General features: G+C 39.0%; 1 protein-coding gene across 2 annotated transcripts in view; it reads right to left on the bottom strand.

Moving 5' to 3' along the window:
* Positions 1–7393: 7393 nt before the first annotated feature.
* Positions 7394–24668, bottom strand: part of RFX3 (regulatory factor X3) — a 300103-nt gene continuing 282828 nt past the window's right edge. For both annotated transcript variants that reach the window (XM_065907896.1, XM_065907898.1), the window contains 2 exons: positions 13840–13882; positions 7394–9582 (listed from right to left, as the gene is read on the bottom strand). In XM_065907896.1, the coding sequence (XP_065763968.1) occupies positions 9344–9582; positions 13840–13882 (282 nt within the window). In that variant the 3' untranslated portion in view covers positions 7394–9343. The remainder of the gene's footprint in view (positions 9583–13839; positions 13883–24668) is intronic.

Below are 24668 nucleotides of genomic sequence, written 5' to 3'. Positions count from 1 at the left end.
ACATATGGTACTCCTTACATAAATAGTCTGTAATGTCTTTATCCATTCTACATTTGAAGGAAATGGGTTGTTTTTAGTTTGGTAAGATTATGAGTCATTTCTTCAGCTCAGAAAGATTTAAAAAAATTTTTTTCCATAATTTAAAAAACAGTCCCTCTACTCAATACACATAGTGAAGTGTTCTGAGAATATGTAGGTATGTTCAACTGGCTACAGTTAAAATGACAGTGAAGTAATGATAATGTTTACATAAGTGCTTAGTGTTGTATTTGTAACTCGTTTCCCAAGTTTAACTTTAGGATGACCACTTGGGGTATAAAATATTTACTTGCCCAAAATGCCTTTACAATTAATATGACCATTGCTGAGGGAAAGTTTCCAAATAATCAACTATCATTTTGCTGGATAATCAATTTGCCAAATAATTCAGGGATTTTCTGAAGTGTTGATTTCTCTGCCTATAAAATGGTAAATAGTCCTAGATCAAACATAAGATGCCTTTACAACAATTTTTTTCAACTAATTTGTTTCCTGAGATCAGATTCAGAGTTTTTGAAGGAATTATAAATTGGTTTAGGCTTTCACAGAGTTCAGCAACGTGTTCCAAAAATAGTTTTACCATTTTAGGCTTTTGGAAACACGTGTAGAGAATCTGTGTTTACAAAGGAAAAATGGGATAAATGCATAGACAAAATGCTCAAGAGGAGTTTGTAAGAATTATTTGTAATGGCAGAAACCATGAACCTTAAAACTGTATAAACATTAGGTATAATGAATTAAGGTATTCAAACAAGTATTTGTTTATTAAATAAGTCACACCAAGGACTTCCCTGGTGGTCCAGGGCAAAGAATCAGCCTGGCAATGCAGGGGGCACAGGTTCGATCCCTGGTCTGGGAGGATCCCACATGCCAGGGGGCAACTAAGTCCATGCACCACAACTCCTGGGCCCAGGAGCCTAGAACCAGCAAGCTGCGACCACTGAAGCCCAGGCGCCTGGAGCCTGTGCTCACACCAAGAGAAGCCACTGCAAACAGAAGCCGCAGCAACAAAAGAACTAACCCCGCTCAGCGCAGTTAGAGAAAGCCGGCTCGCAGCAAGGAAGAACCAACGCAGCCTAAATTAATTAGTTAATTATAAAATATGCCAAGTACCACGCTACACAGAGAATTCTGCAGTGATCAAGACAGAGAGGTTCCTGAGCATTAAATTCCTGACTCACCTCTCCCACAGACACACGGAGTCTACAGCTACAGATGGAACACATTTCCTCTAATATAAGGCTGGCTGAGCAACTGCGACATGTTGGATAAACCAGGAACAAAAATACATTAAACTCCGTAGGAGAGACTGGGACACAACCTCACCATAAACTTCATGCCCAACCCCAGACCCCCAATCAGAAGAGAACTCAAAATGCAGTACTACTGCCTGAGGAGCCAGGCCGCCCAACTGTTAATACCTTCGCCTCACAGACCAGCCCTTAAAATATCTAAACCATCTGAAAACCAACAGGAGACCCACAAGGCTCTGTCAAGGCTGAGAAGGGCTCCTGAAGGGCTGCAGCGCCCAGACTCACCGCCCCCGGCTCCGTGCACACTTGACGTGAAGGCGGCGGCTTCTCTGCTTCCATTCCGGGCGGCGTGGGGTTTTTGGCCCACTCACCTGGGAACCATGGCTCCTCTGGGGCAGAAGGTAGGCACCATGCCTCGCTCCCCACTGCCGGCTCCAGCGCCTGCGCGGGTGGTTTTTTTGGTAGGCCCTTCTCTCTCCTTCCTGGCAGGGGCCCTCTTCCTTGGCTGCACTCCTGGGCCAGGATTAACTAGAAGGAAACTTTCGCTCCTGTCTGGGGCCCGGGTTTGGTGGCCGCGCACTGGGGACACGGCTCAGTCACGTGACTGGGGGCGGACGGGGGCTTGCAGTCCTGGACCACAGGACTGAACAATGGCCAGACAGGCGTGCTGGGGGGACCACCCCCAGGGCGCCGCTCACAGCTGACCGAGAGAAACGCCCGGACTTTCCTAGAAGGAGCCCGTTTGCTGGCCTAGGGGCACCCTTCCTGCCTCAGGGGACGGGGGCTGGTGGTTCCACGCTAAGTGCTGTGGCTCTGCCTCTCTCCAGTTCACCAGTATCACTGGTCTGGCGCCTCATTTTGTGGTTGCCTCCAGAGAACCTCAGATTTCCAAGAGAAACCAAGTACAAAAAAAAAAAAAAAGGTTAGAAATTGTGAACTCTTCTATATATAAAGGGTGAATTTTCCTGAATGTAAATACATCATTCAAAGAAGAAAAAACTGAGGCAGGGTATCTTAAGTGTATTAAAATGAATTTTAATAAACTGTTGCAATCTAAGCAAGAAACTTGGGTGCCAAATATCAATGTGAAGTGACACCAAACAAACACATTATGAACATCCAAAAATCTGAATTTACAATGGGAATGTTGACAGCTTTTGAAATTAAACAGCACTCAATCACTAATTTTCTTTGAGGGTAAGATTTGTACCCTGCTGGGCTTATAATTTTGTTTTCTCTTTTTGTGCTGTTCATGTGTAAATATTGCCAATTCCATTTGACACAAAAAAGGAAAACAACTTAATTTTGTTTCTAAGCTAGTGAATGATAGACACCCTAGATGAGGCAGTGTAATATATGCTTCCTGGCAATGATACGAGGTGCGTGTGGGGGGAGGGAATCAAGCCATTTCAAATGTATTTGTAACAAGGAAACAAATTTATTGATTTTAAAAGACAAGACACCATTTTGTTTTGAAAAACACAAGGAAGCTAGCCTGAGTTCAAGTCTGAAATATTCAGAAAAATCCTACTAATATCTTTAGTATGTTCCAGTCATTTGTTTTAAACAACACACTAAAAGTTAATATATATTTTTATAATTATAAAAGTTCCCCAGTTATTGTACAGTACACAATACAAATCGCCCACAAACTATTATTTAGCTCCTGCCAATTTTGAGAGGACATGATATACTAAAAGATTTAGCATTTCTCACAAAAATCACATCAGGAAATACGTATTTACAAAATCAAATACATTATACAAAAAACCATCACATGTTATTCGGTAAAGATGTTTTTAAATAATTAAAAAGTTTATTCAACTGTAGTCCAAAACTGGAAAAGAACATTACATTATCTCACACATACAATCTCTACAAAAGTTGCTTACCTCATTTACATAATATATTCAGTCGATTGTAAAATAAATGTTCAAATATCTCCTAGTGTTACTATGTTTCTGTGCTTGTGGGACTGAATAATGTAATCTGCCACTTACTAAGTGAAATTTAAATGATGGCACTTAAAAAAAAATACAATATTTTAAAAAAACACAATGAAATAAGTTTTACCTAGAAGGTACGAAAGCCCTGAGTGATAGTAGAATTACTGATTGGTAAGCACTACAATTAACCTAATTAAAAGTTTACCACCGCAGGCACAAATTTCCAAGTTTTCTCAAGGCACTCACTTATAGTTTCTGTAACCAACGCATTGGTCACCACCATAGGTCCCAATTGATGATGGAGATGAGAAAAAATTTGCTTTGGTACAAAAGATGCTTTTTAAACGAATAAAATTCAATACCTCCGTTACTGGGTCATTTAAAATTGTGTTTAACAGGTTAAAACAAGGCAATTATTTGTTCAAAAGTATTAATTCATTGAAGGAAAAATTTACTTGGTTATCAACAGTCAATGGGAGTTTTCACTTTTTCTTTTCCTCCCCAGAATCATAATCCCTCTAATAAAGACTTGTCCTCATTACTGAGCTACATAAAAACAATCCTTACCAAAGATTTCATTACTCAGGGCTTCCAATCCCAACATCATAATTCATTTAAAAAAAACAAAGGAAAGAAGTGGCGGGGAGGGGAAAGGATCAAATATCAGAACCAAATACGAGACAAAATACATCTTTGAAAATAGGACATATTACCAATTACTTCAAAAGAAAAAAAAAAAAAGAAATCCTAGGCAGTCACTTTGTAAGTGGCTTTTACTATTTAAGTAAAATTGGTAAACTAAACTCAGGTCTACTGGCACATAAAATCACTAGCAGCAATGATCAAGGCATGCAAACTTAGAAGCATTTACAGTAAATCATCATGAAGAATTCAAAAGAAGAGAGTTAAATTAAAACCCTTTGAGTATTGCATGTTAACACATGAGTAATTTGCATGGTCTGACTTCCTAAACTGCCTAAAAAAAGCAACGTTTACGGCAAACTTGCACTATGCTATGGATGTCCTTTCACCAGACATCAGAATAGGTTACACTCTTCATGAGCGCCTGGCTAGCGCAGATGACACGGCTCTCAAGTTCCCTTGAGCAGGGGACAAAGGGGGCCCAGTGCGCGCAGAGAGGCCCTGGAACAAAGTCAGCAATTGTGTAAGCACACTGGCATCTACAGATACCAGAAGCAGTAGTCATAGCATCTCCTGACAGATGAGCTTAAAATCAAGTGCCATTCTATCTATATATAATTCTTTTGACAAAGTATTAAAGTTTCGGAGCATAGATAAAATTATGCCCTACATGAAATTCCCAAACAATATTTTATGAGAGATCTAACTCCAAATAGCTTACCTGCCCCATAGTTCAGCTTTTCTTTATCCACTCGTTTCTAAGGCTTCTCTTACAACTGTACTTTCTAAAGCTAAATAAACGAGATCTTTTGTTCTGTTTGGGGAAAAAAAATGTAACCCTTTCTTTATCATACCTTTTAAAGGCAATCTAGGTACTTTCAATGTGCAGAGATCAGTAATGACATAGGTCTACAGGCCCATGTATTTGTCCTCCTTTTCTAGAGTCATGATGTGATGCTAGAAAAGTTGATTTTTTTTTTCTTTCTGTAAACAGTACACTTCCTTAGATGGCAGTGAATATTTGGGAATAAATATATCAAGCCCTCTTGAAGAAAATTAAGAGTTGTATATAAAATGCAAGTGTTCAGCATGGAAACACTTTATCTTCCTACCCCCCCTTTAAAAAAACAGCATAATTAGACATTTGGATATAGAGTATATTTTACCGGTCTAAGTCTAAATAAATGATCTGAAAGGCTTTTGTCCCCCATTGTATATCTTACAATGCTCAAAGGGTTAATACAAGGCATTACATTAAAGGGGTTTTCTAATACTAGAACTAAGCACTGAATTAATGCTTCTATTCCAGTTTTTAAAAATCACCAAACTTGCAGAAATACTACGATTCCATTAATTGATTTGTTCTAAGCACACACATGGAGGTTGATCTGATCTAGTGACAAGCCTAATTTTCAGTAGCACTGCATGTCAACCCCTCTCCCCCATGTTCTGCTGTGATTCATACAAATCATAAATTGTAACTTTAATTTTTTGATGACTATTATTTTTCTCACCAGGAATTTGGAGGAGGGGAGGTTATAACAAAGGTCAATTTATTGTAATATAACCACTGCCTCAAATTGTACACAAAGGTGACTTGCCAAAGTTTTTTACTTTCTACTTGTGTCCACACAAGGAGGACCAACATCACAGTGACCTACACTTTTTTTACGCTAATGTTTCAAGCACAGCATTATTTTAGACATTTCAAATACATCTGAAGAATTTTTCAATTTGAAAATGCATCGCGATTTGCACTTCTAGAGAGTGCGTTCACATAAAAGGTTCATGATTATGGTAATGAAACCATATTCAGTCCTCAATGACTTTGACAGCATTCTACAAGAACGTGTTCATTTTTACATGTCTACTACAAATCAAAGGCAGTCAATGATGCACACTACTAATTTTAGGTATGCAGTGTTAAAAATCATTTTCTAAAATTTACTTTTGTTTTTAAAGTACACCATCTAAAGAGAGGTGCATGAACCGTGCTATACAGTACAAGAAAACGCACAAAAAGGAAAGCAGATTTCTGAAAAGGCAGTAAGACTTATAGAGTCAGTCCAAACATAGTTTGGATGAGAATCCTGAAAAAGTGACCAGCCATTTGATATCCAGAGAAAAAATTTTAAATTGGGTCCTGTGTTCCAAGGAGACGTTTCAGCCATTTCATCCCATTGTTCACTGGCTTTGTGAATGCAAATCTTTTGGGTATGATTCTCAAAGTGTATGTGAAGGTCAAACTATACCCATGATACTCAATACTATTACATGCAAATATCTTTTAGAAACTTAAAAATAGCCAACATGTCCTCCTCACATTTTTCCTCACCGAAAGTCTAGCACTGGGTCTACATAGATACTTTCATGACTAGTATTTAATTACAATGTCAAGAAATATTAAGAGGTCCTTAAAATGTGTACTTTCACTTATCAGTGAATCCACTCTGAGAGTGTTACTGTCATAATTTTAGAAAAGGTAATCGTTTTTGTGAATAAAAAAATGAAAAAAAAAAATTCAACATTTGCTCAACTGTGTAAATTATGCTTTTATTTTATAATATATTTCACAATTCAAAGTCAAAATTGTTTAAGCTCTGTGTGTCCTTCTGTGGATTACAGATAACTGGAAATAGCAGAGACCACAGATGTCATTTTATTTATTGGTCAGAACTGCCTACTCTAGTCACAAAGAATCAATGTCCCTGTGTTCATAAAAAGACATTAGAATACTGTAATATTCATTGAAATGTAATAATATTTGATTCCTCTAATCTGTCCTAATTTAGAACCAACCGTGAACAACTGGAAGAAATGTTGAATCCTGGAGTGTACCCAATCCCTAAATTTCATCAATCTAAATTTGCCCATTATTTATCAGATTCCTCTCATGATACAAATATATCCAACATTAAACAATGATAATAAATATTTAAAATCATTCAATAAACAAGATGAAACCAGTAAATACATTTGGTCCAATATAGATATAGTTCTGGGGGTGGTGAATGGGAAAGTGAAAAAATTCAGAGAGGAGGGTCATAATGAAGAATGATTTTTTCCTTTATAGATTTTAATTTTACCTGTAAACCTTTTCTAATGCACAATGAAGTAGATACACGTCTTTGCAGCTTTAAGGTGTTTTGTTTGCCTTTGTGTGTGTGTGATAGTGCAAATTCATTGCCTTTTGGGGAGGAAAAAGGGGAATGATCATTTAAATGATATTTAAAGAAGGTGATGCTAGGATGCTAGTGAAGACTTTCAAATATGTGAGTTGTATGATACAAAATTTGAATCAATTAAAAAATTATATCTAAATCATTTAAACTTAAGAAGCTTTATTGATCTTAGTTATTTGAGTAGTCTAAGGCAATCGGGTAGCAGTAGCTGAAATGTACTAGTGTTACCCAATAAGCCATTTGGTATTTTCAGTTTAACAGATTAGATTGGCTCACCCTCTCCTTCCCACCCCCCACCCCCACCCTAATAAAACTGAGGAGATAAACCTCTTGAGTTTAACATAGGCCTCATTAATAATCTGTACATCATTTTGTGCTTTCCCTTATTTTGGCTCTGTGTATTTGTATACTATTTACTTTTGCTAATTAGCTTTTTTAGAACTATTTAAATAAATGGATGTGCCTGTTCTTTTTGTTAATAATTTGAGTGCTTAAAAGAACCTCGCTCCTCACATAAATTAAAATAGGGATGGGTGTATCCTCTCTAGGATCTCACCTTCTGACTTGGTAGCTGGCTCCTGCCCACGGACACCCCTGTGCACATGGGCACACAGACACCGAGACACACAGAGAAACATTTAGACTGAAAAGATGCACTTCAATAAGTACCTGCTTATTTTGTTAATTCTCTTAAATTATAACTAGGTAAGAATGGTCTAAAGCATATATGATTTTATGTAACAAAGTTGGTAATTAAAACTAGCCTGCTATTCCACAACAGCAATCTGATCCTTAATCTTTAAGCAATGTGATTTGTAATCAAGTAATCTTCAGCTCAAGGAACAAAAATAAATTCATGGTCACTCAAAGAGGGGAAGTGAATTTTGTCTGTTTTGCTTAGCTTTCCCTAAATTTCCTTTGAAGAACATGTTACCTGTCCTCACTTCGGCAATCTGAAAACGACAAGGCACACCTTGTCAAATGGATTGAAAAGGAATTCACATGAACAAAATAAGCCTTACTAAACCTTAGCTTCAGTTCTGTTTTAAGGCACCATGTAATAGCCGAGGTACGATGATCCCTGATGTACATTCTTCAATGGCACTGGTCCACCCAGCCACCTATCCAAATCCTACAGAATTGGAGATAAGCAGCAGTGTGGTGTGCCAGTTACACTGCCTTCAGGTTCTGTTTAAAATTTAAATCCACGTACTTTAGAAACCAGGAAATATTTTTGAAGGAAATAACGATATGCAGGTTGCTACATTCCTTGCATTCTATAAATTTTCTTTTACAATAGCAGCATATTGAACTACTATTAGGAAAAAGACCTGGAATAAAAGAAAGTCATCCAAATGGAATGGTTTCCTGTATGTCCAGCTCAGCATAAGTAGCGTGTACACTTAAAAAAAAAAAAAAGAAGTCAAGTCATTTTTTTCAGCTTCAGTATCTAACTATAACAGCCCCACTCAACAGCAGAATGCATCTGTGCAGTGGTCCCAAATACAGAATCAGTAGTCTTTAAACAGAGGAATTGGTATGCAAATAACAGTTAAAATTCAATGTTTAACGGAAGCTTGCATTAACATGGTTTAATAATTATGTACACAAATTATGTACTTATTAGCATAATCTCTTGCAATTCTGTCATTTACTCTGAACTGATAAATGCACAGCTCAATTTTTCTTTAGAGAAAAATAGATGACCTTCCCAACCCTCTAGCACTATAATAAAAATGCTTTGTATTCTCTCTCCGTACTCCAAAATGTTATCAAAATAGTGTCTTGTGGTTCTGTCCAATGAAAAGCACCTTTCAAAAGCAAATTTGATGCATCTGCTGCCAAATGTGCATGCCTCCAGTGTAAATCAAAGAAAATAATTTCTTTTGATATTTCACAGAAGTGCATCTAATTAAAAACTTACACATGAAATCATATACCAAGACTAACAATCAACAATAAAATATTTTAAGCTACAAAAATGTAAATTACTTTTTAATTATAAGAAAACAAAAACACTGACATTAAGTGTTGTAAAAATCCTTCTTGACACCCAAAACTAAGGGGAAAAACTCATTATTAAGAGGCAAATAATTTTGTTTATGTTAAAAAAAAAGACCTGGCAAAATACATACACCCATTCCATTTCACAACTCCGAAAAGATAATGTTCAGCACAGATAGTATTTGACAACAGTCGACCTTCAGGCTTATTAAAATTTCAACTTAAGCCCAATATCAACAGGGTTAATGTTAGCTGGAAAAATACACTTTAATATCCTTTAGACTGCAGTGTAGGTATTTCCTGTAGCGCTGCACTGTCTGATAGTCTGAGTGCTCGTGACGATGTGCTCGCTGTGAATTGGATTCAGGAGGCTTGGCTGCACGCCACTCTCGAGAACGGGCTGCATGCAACCCACCGGAAACGCCTGGTTCAGCTCTGTTTTCTCTCTTTTGGCTTGAGGTTCTGAAGAGTCATCTAATTCCTCATCCATTTCACTTTCCACTTCACTGCCTTCATCTGCACAAACAAATAATACCAAGACAAGTACTAGAAGACAAACTGGAAAAGAGCAATCCACACATGCTTTAGAAACACTTTAATACAGTACATTAGGAAAGCAACTCCTTAGCCCTTCTTGGAGGACAAAGCTTGTGGGTTTTCCTTTCAATGGATTCTACCTGTGTCAGCGCCCTATTCTTTCAAACACAGCAAAGGTAGTTTATTCTTGACCTGTTTGTGGCTCGTACCTTTAATAGTTCTTCTAAGAAGACCTTTGGAGTTTTCTAAAGTTTTACATTAAATAGTAGCATAACTTGTGTCATTTTAAAGTAGGCACTTTGGTACACTATGCTGGTTTGCAGGGAATGTACCGAGCTGAAAAATGCTAACTTAACAAAAAAGGAAGAAAGAAAAAATTAGTTTCCTCTGAAGACCTACACTAGATATAAATTTTATCTGTGCTGATGTTAATACAGATAGGTGATTCACAAAATAACTACAGTGTATATAAGCAGGGGCTGTGTACACACCTTCTGTGCACATGAATGTTGTCGATCACAATATTAATTAGATCCTTAACTTTCCTTACAAAAAATTATGAAGACTGAAGCACAGTATCAGATTAAAAAAGCACAATGAATTTCCTTCCTAGCAACACTGATAGTCTCTGTTAATAGCTGGTATTCATTTCTGGAAATTAGGTGTATTAAGTAGTCACTATTACCTCCAAATTTTAATACATTCTATATTAACTAAAACATTGTTATTGTTATTGTTATAATGGAATACTATTTAATTTTTCCCAGCATGTGCTATTAAAATTCAAAAGCACAGCAGAGAGGGAAAATGGTCACACACAGCTTTACTACTGTGTAAGATTCTCCTCAGAGGAGTGGAGAGAATGCCTCTTCATGAGCGCTAATTTTTAAATAGCTAGGGATATATTTCCGCTTCAGAAATCTTTTTATTGTAAATTCACTGATGGTACAGTGGTTAAGACTCTGCACTTTCACTGCTGGGGACCTGGGTTTGATCCATGGTTGGGGAACTAAGATCCCACAAGCTGTGAAGTGCAGCCAGAAAAAAAAAAAACTCTTTTTACTTCATCTTCAATATGTTTTATTGTTTACCCATCCCCCACAAAAAACCCCACATATAATTACACCAAAACCTCACTTATAAATAAATCTGTATTTACTCTTAGATATTTTTACTTTTTATGGTGACTTGTATTAACAGAATCAGATCTCCATTACATTCTATGGCTTGTTACATACAATGAGTGTGTAACTAGTAACTGAAAAAGTCAGCTGGACTCTTTCTAAGGGGTGTTGAGGCTAGTTTTACCCTTTGGGGGCACACCTGCAGAAGTTCTGCTAATATAGCTCTCAACATAAATGGGCTCCTTGACTTTTCTCCTTTTCCTACCAACTGGTGCAAAGATGGCTCCAGAGAGAAATGATGAGGAATAACAGAGCCTCCATATGTGGTTGTGCAGGTTGAACAGTGTGTGGCTGCCAGGAGAATTTCTGGAAATGCTGGGTGATTAAAAAGGTTGATATTAGGTATATCGACTAGAAATAATATCTGTACTGCATTAAACAATATACAGAGAAGTTCTCTTAGACGAGGCAAGATATCCTGGCTCACCTACTTTATCCAGTTACCTTTTGCCTCTGGAAAATGGACTTGATGATAACATTGCAGTTTGTCAGAACATATCCAAAGGTCTGGAGGGCTGCAGGAGAGGACTACATTCCATAGACATTTGCTTCAATAAGAGGATCTGGTGGCTCGGATGGTAAAGAATTAGCCTGCAGTGCAGGAGACCCAGGTTTGATCCCTGGGTTGGGGAGATCCCCTGGAGAAGGGAATGGCTACCCACTCCAGTGTTCTTGCCTGGAGAACCCCATGGACAGAGGAGCCTGGTGGGCTATAGTCCATGGGGTCCCAAAGAGTTGGACATGACTGAGCAACTAACACTTTGACTTTCATGATACCTTTGTGGTTTTATATATATATATATATATATATATATATATATACATATACATATATATATATATGTTGTTTGTTTGTTTTTATATATATATATTTATATATATATATATATATATATATATATATAAACAAACAACAATAGGTCTGGAAGGATCCTCTCACTAAATTCTTAATGTTTAAATTCAGAAGTCTCTTAGGCTTTTGACTACGAAGTTTTCACTTTCTATACTTTCTAATTCTCTGTATTATTTGAAATCTTTCTACAGAGCTACTATTACTTCCATTATCTGGAAAAAATTAAATTCTCATTTTATGTCAAAAAACCCACAAAAACTTCTTAAAAGATTTCACATTCAAGCCTTAGGTTCTGAATATGCTAGTGTGATTATGTCTCAAGAAGCATCCAATTGGGAGTGAATGGGACCAGCAGCGCCACCCAGGAAGAAGAGGTTAAGTCACACTGCTTCTTGGCTCCATCTCCACCAACTTTTCTGTGACTAGAAAACGGTGCCAAAATAATAAAAGAGGCAGAAGTAAAAGAAAAAAAAATCATTTCAAGACGGCAGGCAAGTGGAGAGAGAGTGGGATGTCCTGAAAAAGGCAGTGGGGCGAAGGGCAGAACAAACTCTAGTGTTTGAGGCCACCCTGCTTCAGGTCCACTCATGAGCGACAGGGCTCTTTCGGACAGGCTACACAGAAGCATAAAAGCAAGCCCTTTCTCTAGTTCCCACAGACATTTTAAGCTTTTATAAAGACCAAAGATAAAATTCAAGTCTTTATAGAAAGACTTCTATAAAATGCAAGATATTTCCTAGGAACCTACTTGAAGTTATGGGAATTTGGAACAAAAGAACGAAAACTAGGTGCTACTATTGAAGACTTTGGTTCAACACTTGACAAAGAAGACTGGCTGCCAGTCAGTGTCTGGCCCAGAGGCAACATTCCTAGGACACCTCCAGGCACCCTGGGACGAAATCCCTGAATCTGAACTAGGAGGTTTTATCAGTGCATCATCAGGGTTGTCTTATGTTGGACTTGGGTTTCAACAGCTACTTTTCCTGCTCTGAAAAGACAAACTGCCCTCATCATTGATTTACTTTTCTGATGTTTCTTCAGTTAATCCTAAATAATATATATTTGCAGCTATTTTATAGGGGCTATCATTTTCTACTTTTCCTGTTTTGCTACTAATGAGCTATTATGCATAATGTTAACACGGGAATTGAGGTGTACATGGTTGATAAATAGTGACAGGAGTTTAATGTGGGAATGATATTGATTCACATAGGACTTTCCCGGCACATGACTGTCTTCCACCACCAAGAAGGTTCGGAAGCTGAACACTGAGGACCCTGGTACAGAATGCCGCAGAGGACAGCACAGCACCTTGTGTGGAGATTTCCTACATCCTTCCTCATGCCTCAGTTTCCCCACTGGCTCTGTCCTGGAAGGTCTAACGGTATAGTTCTTCCCAGTCTTTGTACACTTTGACTCCAAAACTCAATTCTTTAAACCTCAAGATGTCTTCACTTTGTGTGTGTGTGTGCGTGTGTGTTAACAAAGGTGTACACTTTCTGCAGTGCTTACTTATTAGAAATTTTATATTAAGATAAAATCTGAGTTAGAATTTTTTTTCAGGAGTGTTTGTGTGTGTGTTCTATTCCAACCTCATTTTCCCTTGAGCCCTGCTTCTTTTACTCTGATATCATAGGTTGTTTCTTCAGAATTATATATTGGGTTGTCATATTAGGATGGGAACACTAATATGAAAGTTCAAGAAGTATATATGTTACTCCCCCAATACTGATTGTGCTTTTATAGCAAACTTCATTGCTATTTCTGAGTTCCCTTTCTACTGAAAAGTATGAATTAGTGACTTGGGTAGGTTGAGGAATCTTTTTCTTGCCGAGTGGGCCTTGAATAAAAATATTTGACCCAATTTTATCACTTTTCTCCAGGACTTCAGTGAAGGCCAGAAAGAATTTCTTGTTACTTATAATCAACTGCAGGCAAAAAGTCAAGAAGAGTTTAAACTGCATTTAAATTCAATTCTTGCACTAAATATACATAACATAAAGAAAGGATAGAACTGGAGAAATAGTGAAGCATTTCAAAAGACACAACTGTCACATTCATCAAGGATTCCATGCCATTTCCACAAAATGGAAATGTATGTGTATATATACTTTATATATGTACATATACTACATTTTCCTCTGAGAACTTCTTACTCAAAAAAAGTCCTTAAAAATGTACATTATTTTCAGTTCTTACCTTTATCCAGATTTCCAGGAGACACAGCATTTAAATCACCAAACTGCAAAATAATAGTCATTTGTGCAACAGTTACTACCAGGTGAAATAAAATAATATTCTAAGAGACTGTAGTAAAAACACCACACTATAACTTTTTAAAACTGTAAACTCGTGACCATTTTGATCTTTAACTACATGGGTCACCTAATTTTCCAATCAAATCTGTCGAATTTGAACAGTTTAAATTGTGTCACAATTTAGCTGTCTTAGCCTCGTCACAAAAGGATAACAATTTTCTCTGCCTCCACTTTGCTTTTTATTTGTTGAACTCAGCAGTGAAGAAATAGGGGCCTGGCTGACCTGGATCAAGATGATGTGGCAGAATAAATTTGGAAATGCTCTGATGAAGCAGGATGCATCAGCTCCACCCCCGTTAACTCCAAGAGTTCACCAGGGGTCTAAATTACAGAAATATGGTCCAGCCACTTGATGAACTCTGCTTTTTGAGTTTTTATTAGTAGAAGTGAAAAACAATAGGAGTCCCAACACTGAGAGTATTAATTTTTACAAAACCTTTGGAACTTCTTATAATTTGATCTTTTTATTTACTAAGATACAGGGTCCCAAATTAAAAAAGAAAGGCATCTGATTGTTACTAATGCAACAAAAAAGGGCTTAAAACAATATGGAACAATTAATAATATTCAGCTTAGACTTTATTTTCTACCTTGGTTCAAAAGCTTAATGATATTTTTACAGCGAAAAAAATACACTTTGAGATTCTCAGGGTGAACAAAGATGGATACACTGAATAAAAAATTGAAGAGCAGAGGTAACGAAGCTAATCAGAAAAAGGTGAAGTGAAATCTCATAGCACCTGCTTTTCAAATGGTAAACATTACTTTTTGAATGCTGAAGATTCAGAATAAGTCATTATTAGAAATTCAGATTTCTTAAAAAGCTTAGAAAGGGTAAGAGAGAAATTCTACTTACATTTGGAAGTTTGCTTATAAAAAGTTCCATGATAGTAGTATTTTTTTCACCTACAAAGTATGTCTACAAAGTAATAAAACTAATCTTATTTTGCAAACATACACACATATTATTTTTTACCTAGAGATGTATTGTTCTTCACAGTAGCTACCTTAGGAGCCTCTACATTTATTCCAAGTTTTAAGATTCCGGAATTCCTCTTTGATAATCAATGTCAAGAGTTAGTTTATGTATCATTCAAGAAAGGCCATCTTGTTGTCTTTACATCAAACAATCACCTCAAATACTCTGCATTTTCTTCACTGTGTTTGATCTAAGATGATTTTTGATTACTCATCAAAGTCAAATGCATCTCTACCACAATTCAGGATATCCAAAATAATGTGTCATCTTGCTCTTTATTATTTCTTAGCAGGTTCAGAAGCAGTTTTAAAAAACGGCATTCCACAACATTTTAAGCCATGAGGGTATTACTGGAACAAACATGTAGCCTCCCTAGGTGACTGCTTTGAAAGGGACAAGCCCTCCTGGATGCATAACTCTCAGCATGTTTGTTTGAAAGACTGCCCTATCGCCTTACAGTTATATCCCTTGGGCAGCAAATACAAAATCATAAATAGTGAACTGTTGTTTTAAAGTTGTTCCTGTTCATATGGCTCAGAACCTTATGCTAGTCTAAATAAACACCACAGTTTAAATTGTATAGTATTTCTTGAACTAGAGAATATAAGCTAAAAATCACAACAGGATTTTCTTTACCTATTTTTGGTATTATTTAAATATTTTAGGACTATAAATAGAGAATGCTCAAAGCTGAAAGGGCAATACGTTATTTCTATTTGACACACAGAACTAGAGTTTTATTTCTTGTACATGAGTACTTAACAACACTTAAGACCCCATACTGGAAACAAGTTGGCGCTGATGAATCTAAACATACTTCTATACTTATAAAAAGTGAACACACCATTTGTTTTTGATAAATCTTGAAAAATTTTTTGAAACTAAATTATTCCTGCTACTGGTGATCAATAATACCATGCAAAGTGGCTAAAACCAAACTCTGGACACATCTGAAAATTTTTCTTCAAAATAAACACTGCTTTTTAGTTGCTACTTAACTGAAAATATGACAACTTAATATAAATATTTTTCTTGAAAATTTCTGCTTAATTTGAATGAAGGTATCTGGTTATTGGGCTTCCCTGGTGGCTCAGACAGTGAAGAATCTGTCTGCAGTGCAGGAGACTTAGGTTCCCAGGTGGCGCTAGTGGTATAGAGCCCACCTGCCAATGCAGGAGACATAAGAGGCATGGGGGGGTGGGGTGGGGGGGGGGGGGTTGATCCCCGGGTTGGGAAGGTCCCCTGGAGGAGAGCATGGCAACCCACATGTCCAACCCGTGGACAAAGGAGCTTGGCAGGCTAGAGTTCATAGAGTCACAAAGAGTCAGACACGACCAAAGCGACGACTTAGCATGCACGCACACACATCTGATTACTCAGGATGATAAAAATAAAAACCCAAACAACTGAAATCTCTGTGATTGTTATGATCATTAGTAAATAAATATTTGCACACTCAATGCTGCAGGCTTGTGACCACGTACTGTGGGGGACAACGTGCCAATAATAATAATCTCTGAGACACTGCCAGTGCCTCTAGGCGTCTCTGGGATTAATAACAAAGTTAATCCCAGGGTAGATTTAAAATAAAAATCTTGTGAGTAAGAGATTTTAATATCTATATAGTGGAAGGTAAAGGCTTTTATATGCATTTTATGGATGAGGAAACAATATACACATATTAAGGGAAAAAGTCACTTTAATCTTACAGATAGACTAAGATTAGGACAACCAGTTCATTCACTCAGGATTCAAAAAATATTTACTGAAAGTTTACTATGTGCTAGACACTCTACCAGTCAGTTCTAGTCAGGTTAGTCTGGAAATACTCTTCTTTCTAAAGGTGAATATCAAAAGTTGCTTATATTGGAAAGGACAGTTGGTTTAACCAAAAACGGAGGCAGCCTGGGAAACCTGCAGGAAGGTTTTAAAAGTATAGGGTTATTAGAAAGGGAAGTCAACTGCAGGGGGAATTGGAGTGAGCAGTGGGTCAAAGTAGCAGGAAGGGAAGAGAGGCAGTGAAGACTGAGGGTGGGCATAAGGAAGACAGAATCCCAGAGGGGAGTGAGACCACAAGGACCTAAAAGAGGCCAGCCCAAACCAGAAGGAGAAGAGGAGGAGAGACACGATACAGATGGAAAAATGGAGGTTGGCAAGAAGGTCCAGAGATCAGCGTAAACTTATGGCTTCAGAAATCAGGAAAACTGTTACTGCTTTCTAATTTCCCTTGCTGCACAGGGGACTAGAAGGGACTGCGATTCACTGAGGTGACATCTTAACAATTTTTAGACTACTGTCATGGTTTAGTAGGTGGTTGGTTTCCTCTCAAATATAAGGATGTCAAATATCACCTTCTCTACGTCACTTCCTCAGAGAGCCTTTTCCTCACAACCCTACTTAAGTATCACTGCCTCACAAAGAAAAAGTTTATGAATTTGGCAAGGTAAGGAGCTTAGAGTTAATCTTACAGCTACTAAAAACACATTAATCTGTTTAGCATTGTATAGGAAATATGGTGGTCTAATACTATATTAGACCACCATATTTCCTATATATAGCATTGAGTATGCAATATTGAGATCAGATATTCTGACCATCAGTTTAGGAAGGGAGGGAGTTAGGGATCAGGAGGGAGAGATGGAAAGGGGGAGAAGGTCAGAGAGACAGAATGTATGTTTCATACAAGGAGAAGAGAATATAAATTAAGTGATTTAACATGTTCTCTGGGGTAGAAAGCATATGGCCTTGGATGTACACAGGAATTAAAACTGTCAGCCAGATAGATAAATAGGGGACATTCTAAAGCAGAAACTGAATGGGATGCAGAGAAAGCATATCTGTTATTTTTAGGAACATAGACCTCTTAACTGTTTCCTCCAGGTCTAACAAGGGGTCATAATAATGAGCATGCTCCTAGACAAAAGCAGGCTGAAAAATGTGTGGTCAAGGCAGCCAGCGGGTGTCTGTCAGACCACAAGTTTACGACGAGTAGTAATGGCCAGGAAATATAAGCGGGAGACTCGTCAGCACAGCTAGTCCTATGACGGGCAGCATCCTTGGGAGCGACCCTGAGTACGACCCTGACTTGTGGCCACACAGCTGAGAAGTAGTTCATCACAGTACATCACCAAGAGAGGAACCAGGCTCGGCACAGGGGAACGCAGCCCCCAGACCTACTCCAGAGACCACTACACGCCAGATCCAGCAGCAGTGAACTTTCCACAGTGAGGGAGGCAAGCTGTATACTGTGATAGCTGGAAACTGAAACAACGCGGAGGATACCAGGGGGCCCAGACAGCAAACTGGGGAGGTTCCACAGGAGCCCTCAACACAGAGACTAGGGATACAAGGAAGGTGTTCAAAGCCTGAGACAAAGACCTCACTCGTTGGGATGCTGGAAGAGTTCACCCCATCCTGGGGAGGGAGGATTCATCAGTAATCATGACCACATCATCTGGGCAGCCAGGGAAAATTTGCAAGGTATGTTAATGTTCCATTTGGCAAAACTGTGTGTTCCTTGGCCGTTTTTTCACTCTAGAAGTAGACTTTTCTATGTATTTCCAAATAGCTTTACTGAAGCCTGCAAAGATGGGTAAGATTTCTGATAGTCTGCTTCACGCCAAGGCAAATTCTGCCAAACATTCACTGTTGGTTCTACCCTTTCAGACTAGCTGGCTATCCTGGCAGCTTGTGCTATTGGCTACTCTATACCCAGGTAGCTTATTTTCATCATGATTCTGACTTCTCAGGACTTTTTCCCTTCCGCACCCTAGGAATACAGTAATTTATCTGCCTTTACACGGTTTCAAAATCTCTAATAAGTTAAACAAACTATTATGTATAAAATAGATAAGCAGCATAGTAGCTCAGACAGTAAAGAATCTGCCTGCAATGCAGGAGACCTGGGTTCGACCCCTGGGTGGGGAAAATCTCCTTGAAAAGGAAATGGCAACCCACTCCAATATTCTTGCCTGGAGGATTCTGTGGACAGAAGAGCCTGGTAGGCTACAATTCATGGGGTTGTAAAGACTTGTACATGACTGAGCCATTAACACTTTCACAATAATATACTTACAGCAGAGGGAAATAAAGGCATTAGTTTGTAACAACTTTAAATGGGGAGTAAAATCTATAAAAAGAGTGAATCACTATTCCCTCCATCTGAAATTAATACTGCCGAGCAATTACATTTCAAGAAAAAAACCTCTAAGAAGCACTCATGAGTGAGTAAGCAGGTAGTGAAGAAGAAGGAATACAGGCCTTAGTTGCTTTTGAGGAGAAAAGTAATTTCAAAAACAGGAACATTTAATGCTCCCACTAGGTCACACCAAGAGGGGCCTCTGTCCTGAGCCCCACATCACAGAGAGCCCTGTCTCGGCTTCCCAATGGCTGTGGCCCTCGCAACAGAGCGAGGAGCCCGCTGGGTCACGTGGCTGTGCCGCGGCCCTCCCCACGGAGCGAGGAGCCCGCTGGGTCACGTGGGTGTGCCGCGGCCCTCCCCCCAGAGCGAGGAGCCCGCTGGGTCACGTGAGTGTGCCGCGGCCTTCCGCGCAGAACGAGGAGCCCGCTGGGTCACGTGGCTGTGCCGCGGCCCTCCCCCCAGAGCGAGGAGCCCGCTGGGTCACGTGGCTGTGCCGCGGCCCTCCCCCCAGAGCGAGGAGCCCGCTGGGTCACGTGGCTGTGCCGCGGCCCTCCCCCCAGAGCGAGGAGCCCGCTGGGTCACGTGGCTGTGCCGCGGCCCTCCCTACAGAGCAAGGGGCCCGCTGGGTCACGTGGCTGTGCCGCGGCCCTCCCCACGGAGCGAGGAGCCCGCTGGGTCACCTGAGTGTGCCGCGGCTCTCCCCCCAGAGTGAGGGGCCCGCTGGGTCACGTGGTGTGCCCTCCGGAAGCCTGTGTTTTACTCCTACCCCTAGGCCACACTTCTGTTATCTGAGATCCCAGAATTTCCTGCCTGAAACCCCGAAGTCCCCTTTCAGGCCTGTACAGGTCCACCTTTCGGAGGAAAGAAGGGAGAGCTGGTGTGGGGGCTGGGGTAGGACAAGCGGCAGCTATTTGCAAAAGACAAGACAAAACCTGAACACTGGACCGAGGTGCCCCACAAGCAGGAGCCCTGACTCTTCACAGTGTAGGCAGGAGTGATACCTGAGAGGAGGCGAGGCCCAGGGGACAGAGGCTGGGCCGCGGCTCAGCACTGTCTGTGTCACCGTATTCTGGTACGGAACTAGGAGGAGCCTAAGAATTTACAATTTAAATCCAGTCTTCCAAGTTATTATCAAAGTATATTTTTTCAACCTAGATGGATAGAACAGGTTTTATTTCTAGTTTGATTCATAACTTTTAGAATATTCAGATGCAGGGTACCATAGGCCCTGCCAATGTTTGGGTGGGGCCGGGCAGTATAACCTTTATGCAAATAAAACTATAGGCTGAAAAGAAAGAACCTCAGTGTTTTTAACTACAGACAGGCTCCCACTGAGGCCACCTTCACTATCTATCAGAAAACCATAGTATTAATTTATTATGTCAGGGGAGCACTTCTTTTTTTGATTATGCCACTTCCCCTTTGAAAATTATTAACTGGGGAGACAAGGGTGATGAGAGTGTAGAAACATGTTCTCTTTGTAACAAGACTTTTACCAGTAGAGTGAATCAGATTTGAAGTACTTGTAGGATTATCACACCTGGCCCATATACATACTGAAAGTCTCTCATACTTATATGAACGTATATTTTAGTACAGTGATGGTGAAAAGCAGAAAACCATTCCTGTGAACTGAGGAGCTTACCCATCCCAAACAAGGACTGTTTCTTTCCATGGACGACCAGCGACCACCATCTTCACCTGTGTCTGCGAGCAAAAATATCAGGAAGACAACGGCAGGGCCAGACACATGGGTTGGGTACAGGAAGACAGTGTGGCAAGGAGGCCAGCAGGGGGCGCTGCCATGCTTAATCTATGCCAGGGAGCCTTCCGCACCTAGCTGACTCCAAGGCCGGGGCTACCAGCGAACTGTTTCTAAGCGAAGAGGCCAGTGGTGGACGGTGTTGAAGAGGCCAGTGTGCTGAGTTTCCCTTCTTATTGTCTACACGGACCATTTTAGTTCTTGAAAAATGTCCAGAAATCTTGGATTTTGATTTTCTTCTCTTTGCCCACTTCCAAACTCTCTGGGAAAACCAAGCTCTAGTTGTAAGCACTCATGAAAACCCAACTTCATACAGAGGCTCTCTGAAATACTGAAGGCATATTCTGGGGAGAGGGAGCGCTTACCCCTCTAGGAGCTAGTCTAGGAACTTTATTTTCCTGATAGGGAAATCCAGTATGTTCATCATGAAATGAAATGAGACATTCTGTTAGCTGGTATTCTGTCTTTCTATCATTTTTTCTACTTCCTACCATGAATGAGGGCTTCCCTTGTGGCTCAGCTGGTAAAGAATCGCCTGCGATGCAGGAGACGTGGGTTCGATTCCTGCGTTGGGAAGATCCCCTGGAAAAGGGAAAGGCTACCCACTCCAGTATTCAGGCCTAAAAAATTCCATGGACTATATAGTCCATGGAGTTGCAAAGAGTCAGACATAACTGAGCAACTGTCACTTCCCCACGAATGAAGGATTGATGCTGAAGCTTTAATACCCTGGCCACCTGATGCAAAGAGCTGACTCACTGGAAAAGGCCTGTGGCTTGGAAAGATTGAGGGCAGGAGGAGAAGGGGATGACACAGGGTGAGATGGTTGGATGGCATCACTGACTCAATGGACATGAGTTTCAGCAAATGCCAGGAGATGGTAAAGGACAGGGAAGCCTGGCATGCTGCCGTCCATGGGGCTGCAAAGAGTTGGATGTGAATTAGTGCTTGAAGGACAACAACAATCTTGAATGAGTATTTTGGGGGCACCTATTGCTGGATTGTGTTTAAACCAGATCTCTAAGCAAAACTCCATTCCCTGAAGAGGATGTGAGGAGAGGTTAGAGCCCAGAGCAAGCCACGAAGGAAACCAAGTAGAGGAAGCTAATGCGCAGGGATCCATCCCAGAGGGACAAGGTTGCAGCTCTGAGGTGCCGAGTCAATAGATGCTTTTCTCAAATGTGAGGAGAGTAAGGAGCAGAATGATAAACCAGGAAAGAGGGAAAAAAATGGAAAATGTCTACAGAGATAATTCTTAGAAACTTGGAGGATGAAGTGTAGGAGAAAGGTTTTCCAGGGGGTCACTTTTATCATTTATTTTCAAGTTGTTAGAATTGTGCTAATGTAGAGGAGCAGATTTACAGCTAAAAGCAAACTGCAAATTCTAAAGACATAATTTTGATTTAGGTCTAGTCTGTGGGTGGGTACAGAGGAACTGAAGGGTATAATTTGTTGTTGTTGTTGTTTTCTGGCAGATTAAGCTTTCCAGTTGCAATTTGCTTAGACTAATACTCTATTTAGTTTGCTAACTAGCAAAAAGTGGATAAGGGGAAGGGTGGTAGGACTATCAAGATGCAACCTGCAAAGCAGCGGAAAGAAGCCTTGCCCTGGAACAACATAATGAAAGCTTTCATGCCAGGCATCTAGTTTGTGTATGACTGTGGGTGTGCATGCATTTGGGGGGAGTAGTAAAGTACAGACACAAATAAATTAGTCCCTGTTTTGAAACTATCTATAAACAATTTATGCAGTGAAAAACTAAAATGTGGATTGAACTCATTTGGCTATTTGGAGTGAGACTGAGCGACTTTCTACAGTCAGCTCTACCACTGACTAGTTCTGATATTGGGTGACTTTCAACCTGTATTTTCCTTATGAGTGAAATGGGGACACGAAGAGACCCTTTGCAAGATTTTGGTGAATATTAAATAAGAATGTAAGGCATTCGGCACAGTAATTGTCACCAGGTCAGTCCTCAATTAGAAAAAATATTTATAAAAAGTAAGCTTTGTTATAAATAAAACTTTGGACAAGTACTCATTATATTTGATAAGTCACTACTGTTCCAAGATGTGCTTTTTTCCTGCAAATGATTTTAACTTGTGATATAATCCCTTTTAAAATATTCTATAACAAGTCTACTATTCAACAAGTACATTTTCAGTGTATTCCCTTGATGCACTAGAATAATAGTGCTCACTGAAATCTGTTTATCATTAATTTGATTTTACTTTGAGCATTCATGCTTGTTTACAATGGTTGTACTTCTCTCAAATGGAACTTTTTCACTCAATTTTATCCTAAAAGCTTGCCTGTGAATTATTACTGCTCTTCTCCACTTTTTAGGTTTTAAACAGTTTTTTCCCTTTCCCTCTGAGTATATCAGTTTTATTGAAGCCAAGACAGTTTTCTTTTAATGGTAAATCCTTAAGAGTGCCTTATTTTTTTCACTAAAATATTACTAAAATATTTCATTTTTAATATTGATATTCACAACCAAAAATTAAAGCATGTTTTGGTTCCTAATTTTATTTTAAAAAGTTGATTAGATAGATGTCTTAGATATTCTATTAAGTATAATTAAATTATGATAAAGACAATTTAAATATACTTAATACATTAAACATAAAAATGTTTGTCACAAAAAATCATTTTATGCAGCAATACAAATTTGTAGATTCAATGACTATATTAAGACTACATATATTTTAAAGTAATGAAGCATGTATACCATAAACTTCCAAATATACTTCAAATAGTCATAAAATCCAAATAAAAGGATATTTTTCCATTCAATTTTTCTGTGTCAAAGCTGAACAGAAAACCTTATGATTTTTAAAAGAATTTAACAAGTGTGCAAACAGATGCAACTTGTTTATTTTATTCCTTCTCTTAAAATTTTATCACTGCCAGAAAGTCTATTGGCATATTTATATTTAAATAAAATTAAAAAAATTGCATAAATTTTAGCAGTAAATAAATGGTTTCCTTTTTATCACCCAGACAAAAAATAAAAATAATAATGTCATTTTTGAAGTGCAAATACTTTAAATAACTTGCTAGTTGGTGTTATGTAGTAGCAGGCTGATATTTAGAAGAAAACTCACAGTGGTGATGCTCTTTTATTTGGGAGTTCCATTACATGGTAGCCTTCATTTCAACAACTGAAATTGTGCTACAGGGAATGCAAAAACAAAACTGTATGTTTGTATACAGTGTTTATACATAAAACATGATGTATTGGTCTCTCCTGCTTGCTCAAATAATGTAAATAATGTTAATTTAAAAACATTTATTGAATTCACATTAATGAAAAGATACATTGTCCCTTAAGCTACTTTAAAAGGGAAACCTTTCCCCTTGCGTCTGGGTCTATTTAGCTGACTCTCTCTTTAGTCACTAAGCCATGTCTGACTCTTTGTGACTCCACAGACTGTAGCCTATCAGGCTTCTCTGTCCATGGGATTTCAAGGCAAGAATACTTGAGTGGGTTGCCATTTCCTTTTCCAGGGGATCTTCCCAATCCAGGGACTGAACCCATGTCTCCTGCACTGCAGGCAGACTTTTTATGGCTGAGCCACCAGGGAAGCCTCTTAGCTGTCTGATATCTGTCCCAAATACAACACCTATAAATGTGAAACAAATGTCTAGTAAAGTTTGTGACTATTTTTCCACTTTCCCATCACTGATATCTGAACTATTCTTGCTTCACTCTATCCAGCAGCAGGTAACAAGCATGGCAGAATATCAGCAAGGGTTAATCGTGCCAGGGTGCTTAGCTTCCGAACCTGATTTTATAACCTAGTAGCTGTGTGACTCTGTGTGACT

The sequence above is a fragment of the Muntiacus reevesi genome, chromosome 17 (assembly GCF_963930625.1).
Source record: "Muntiacus reevesi chromosome 17, mMunRee1.1, whole genome shotgun sequence".
In the NCBI taxonomy this organism is placed as follows: Eukaryota; Metazoa; Chordata; class Mammalia; order Artiodactyla; family Cervidae; genus Muntiacus; species Muntiacus reevesi.
Note: the sequence above shows the minus strand (reverse complement) of the source record. Positions and strands in the feature narration are given on the sequence as shown.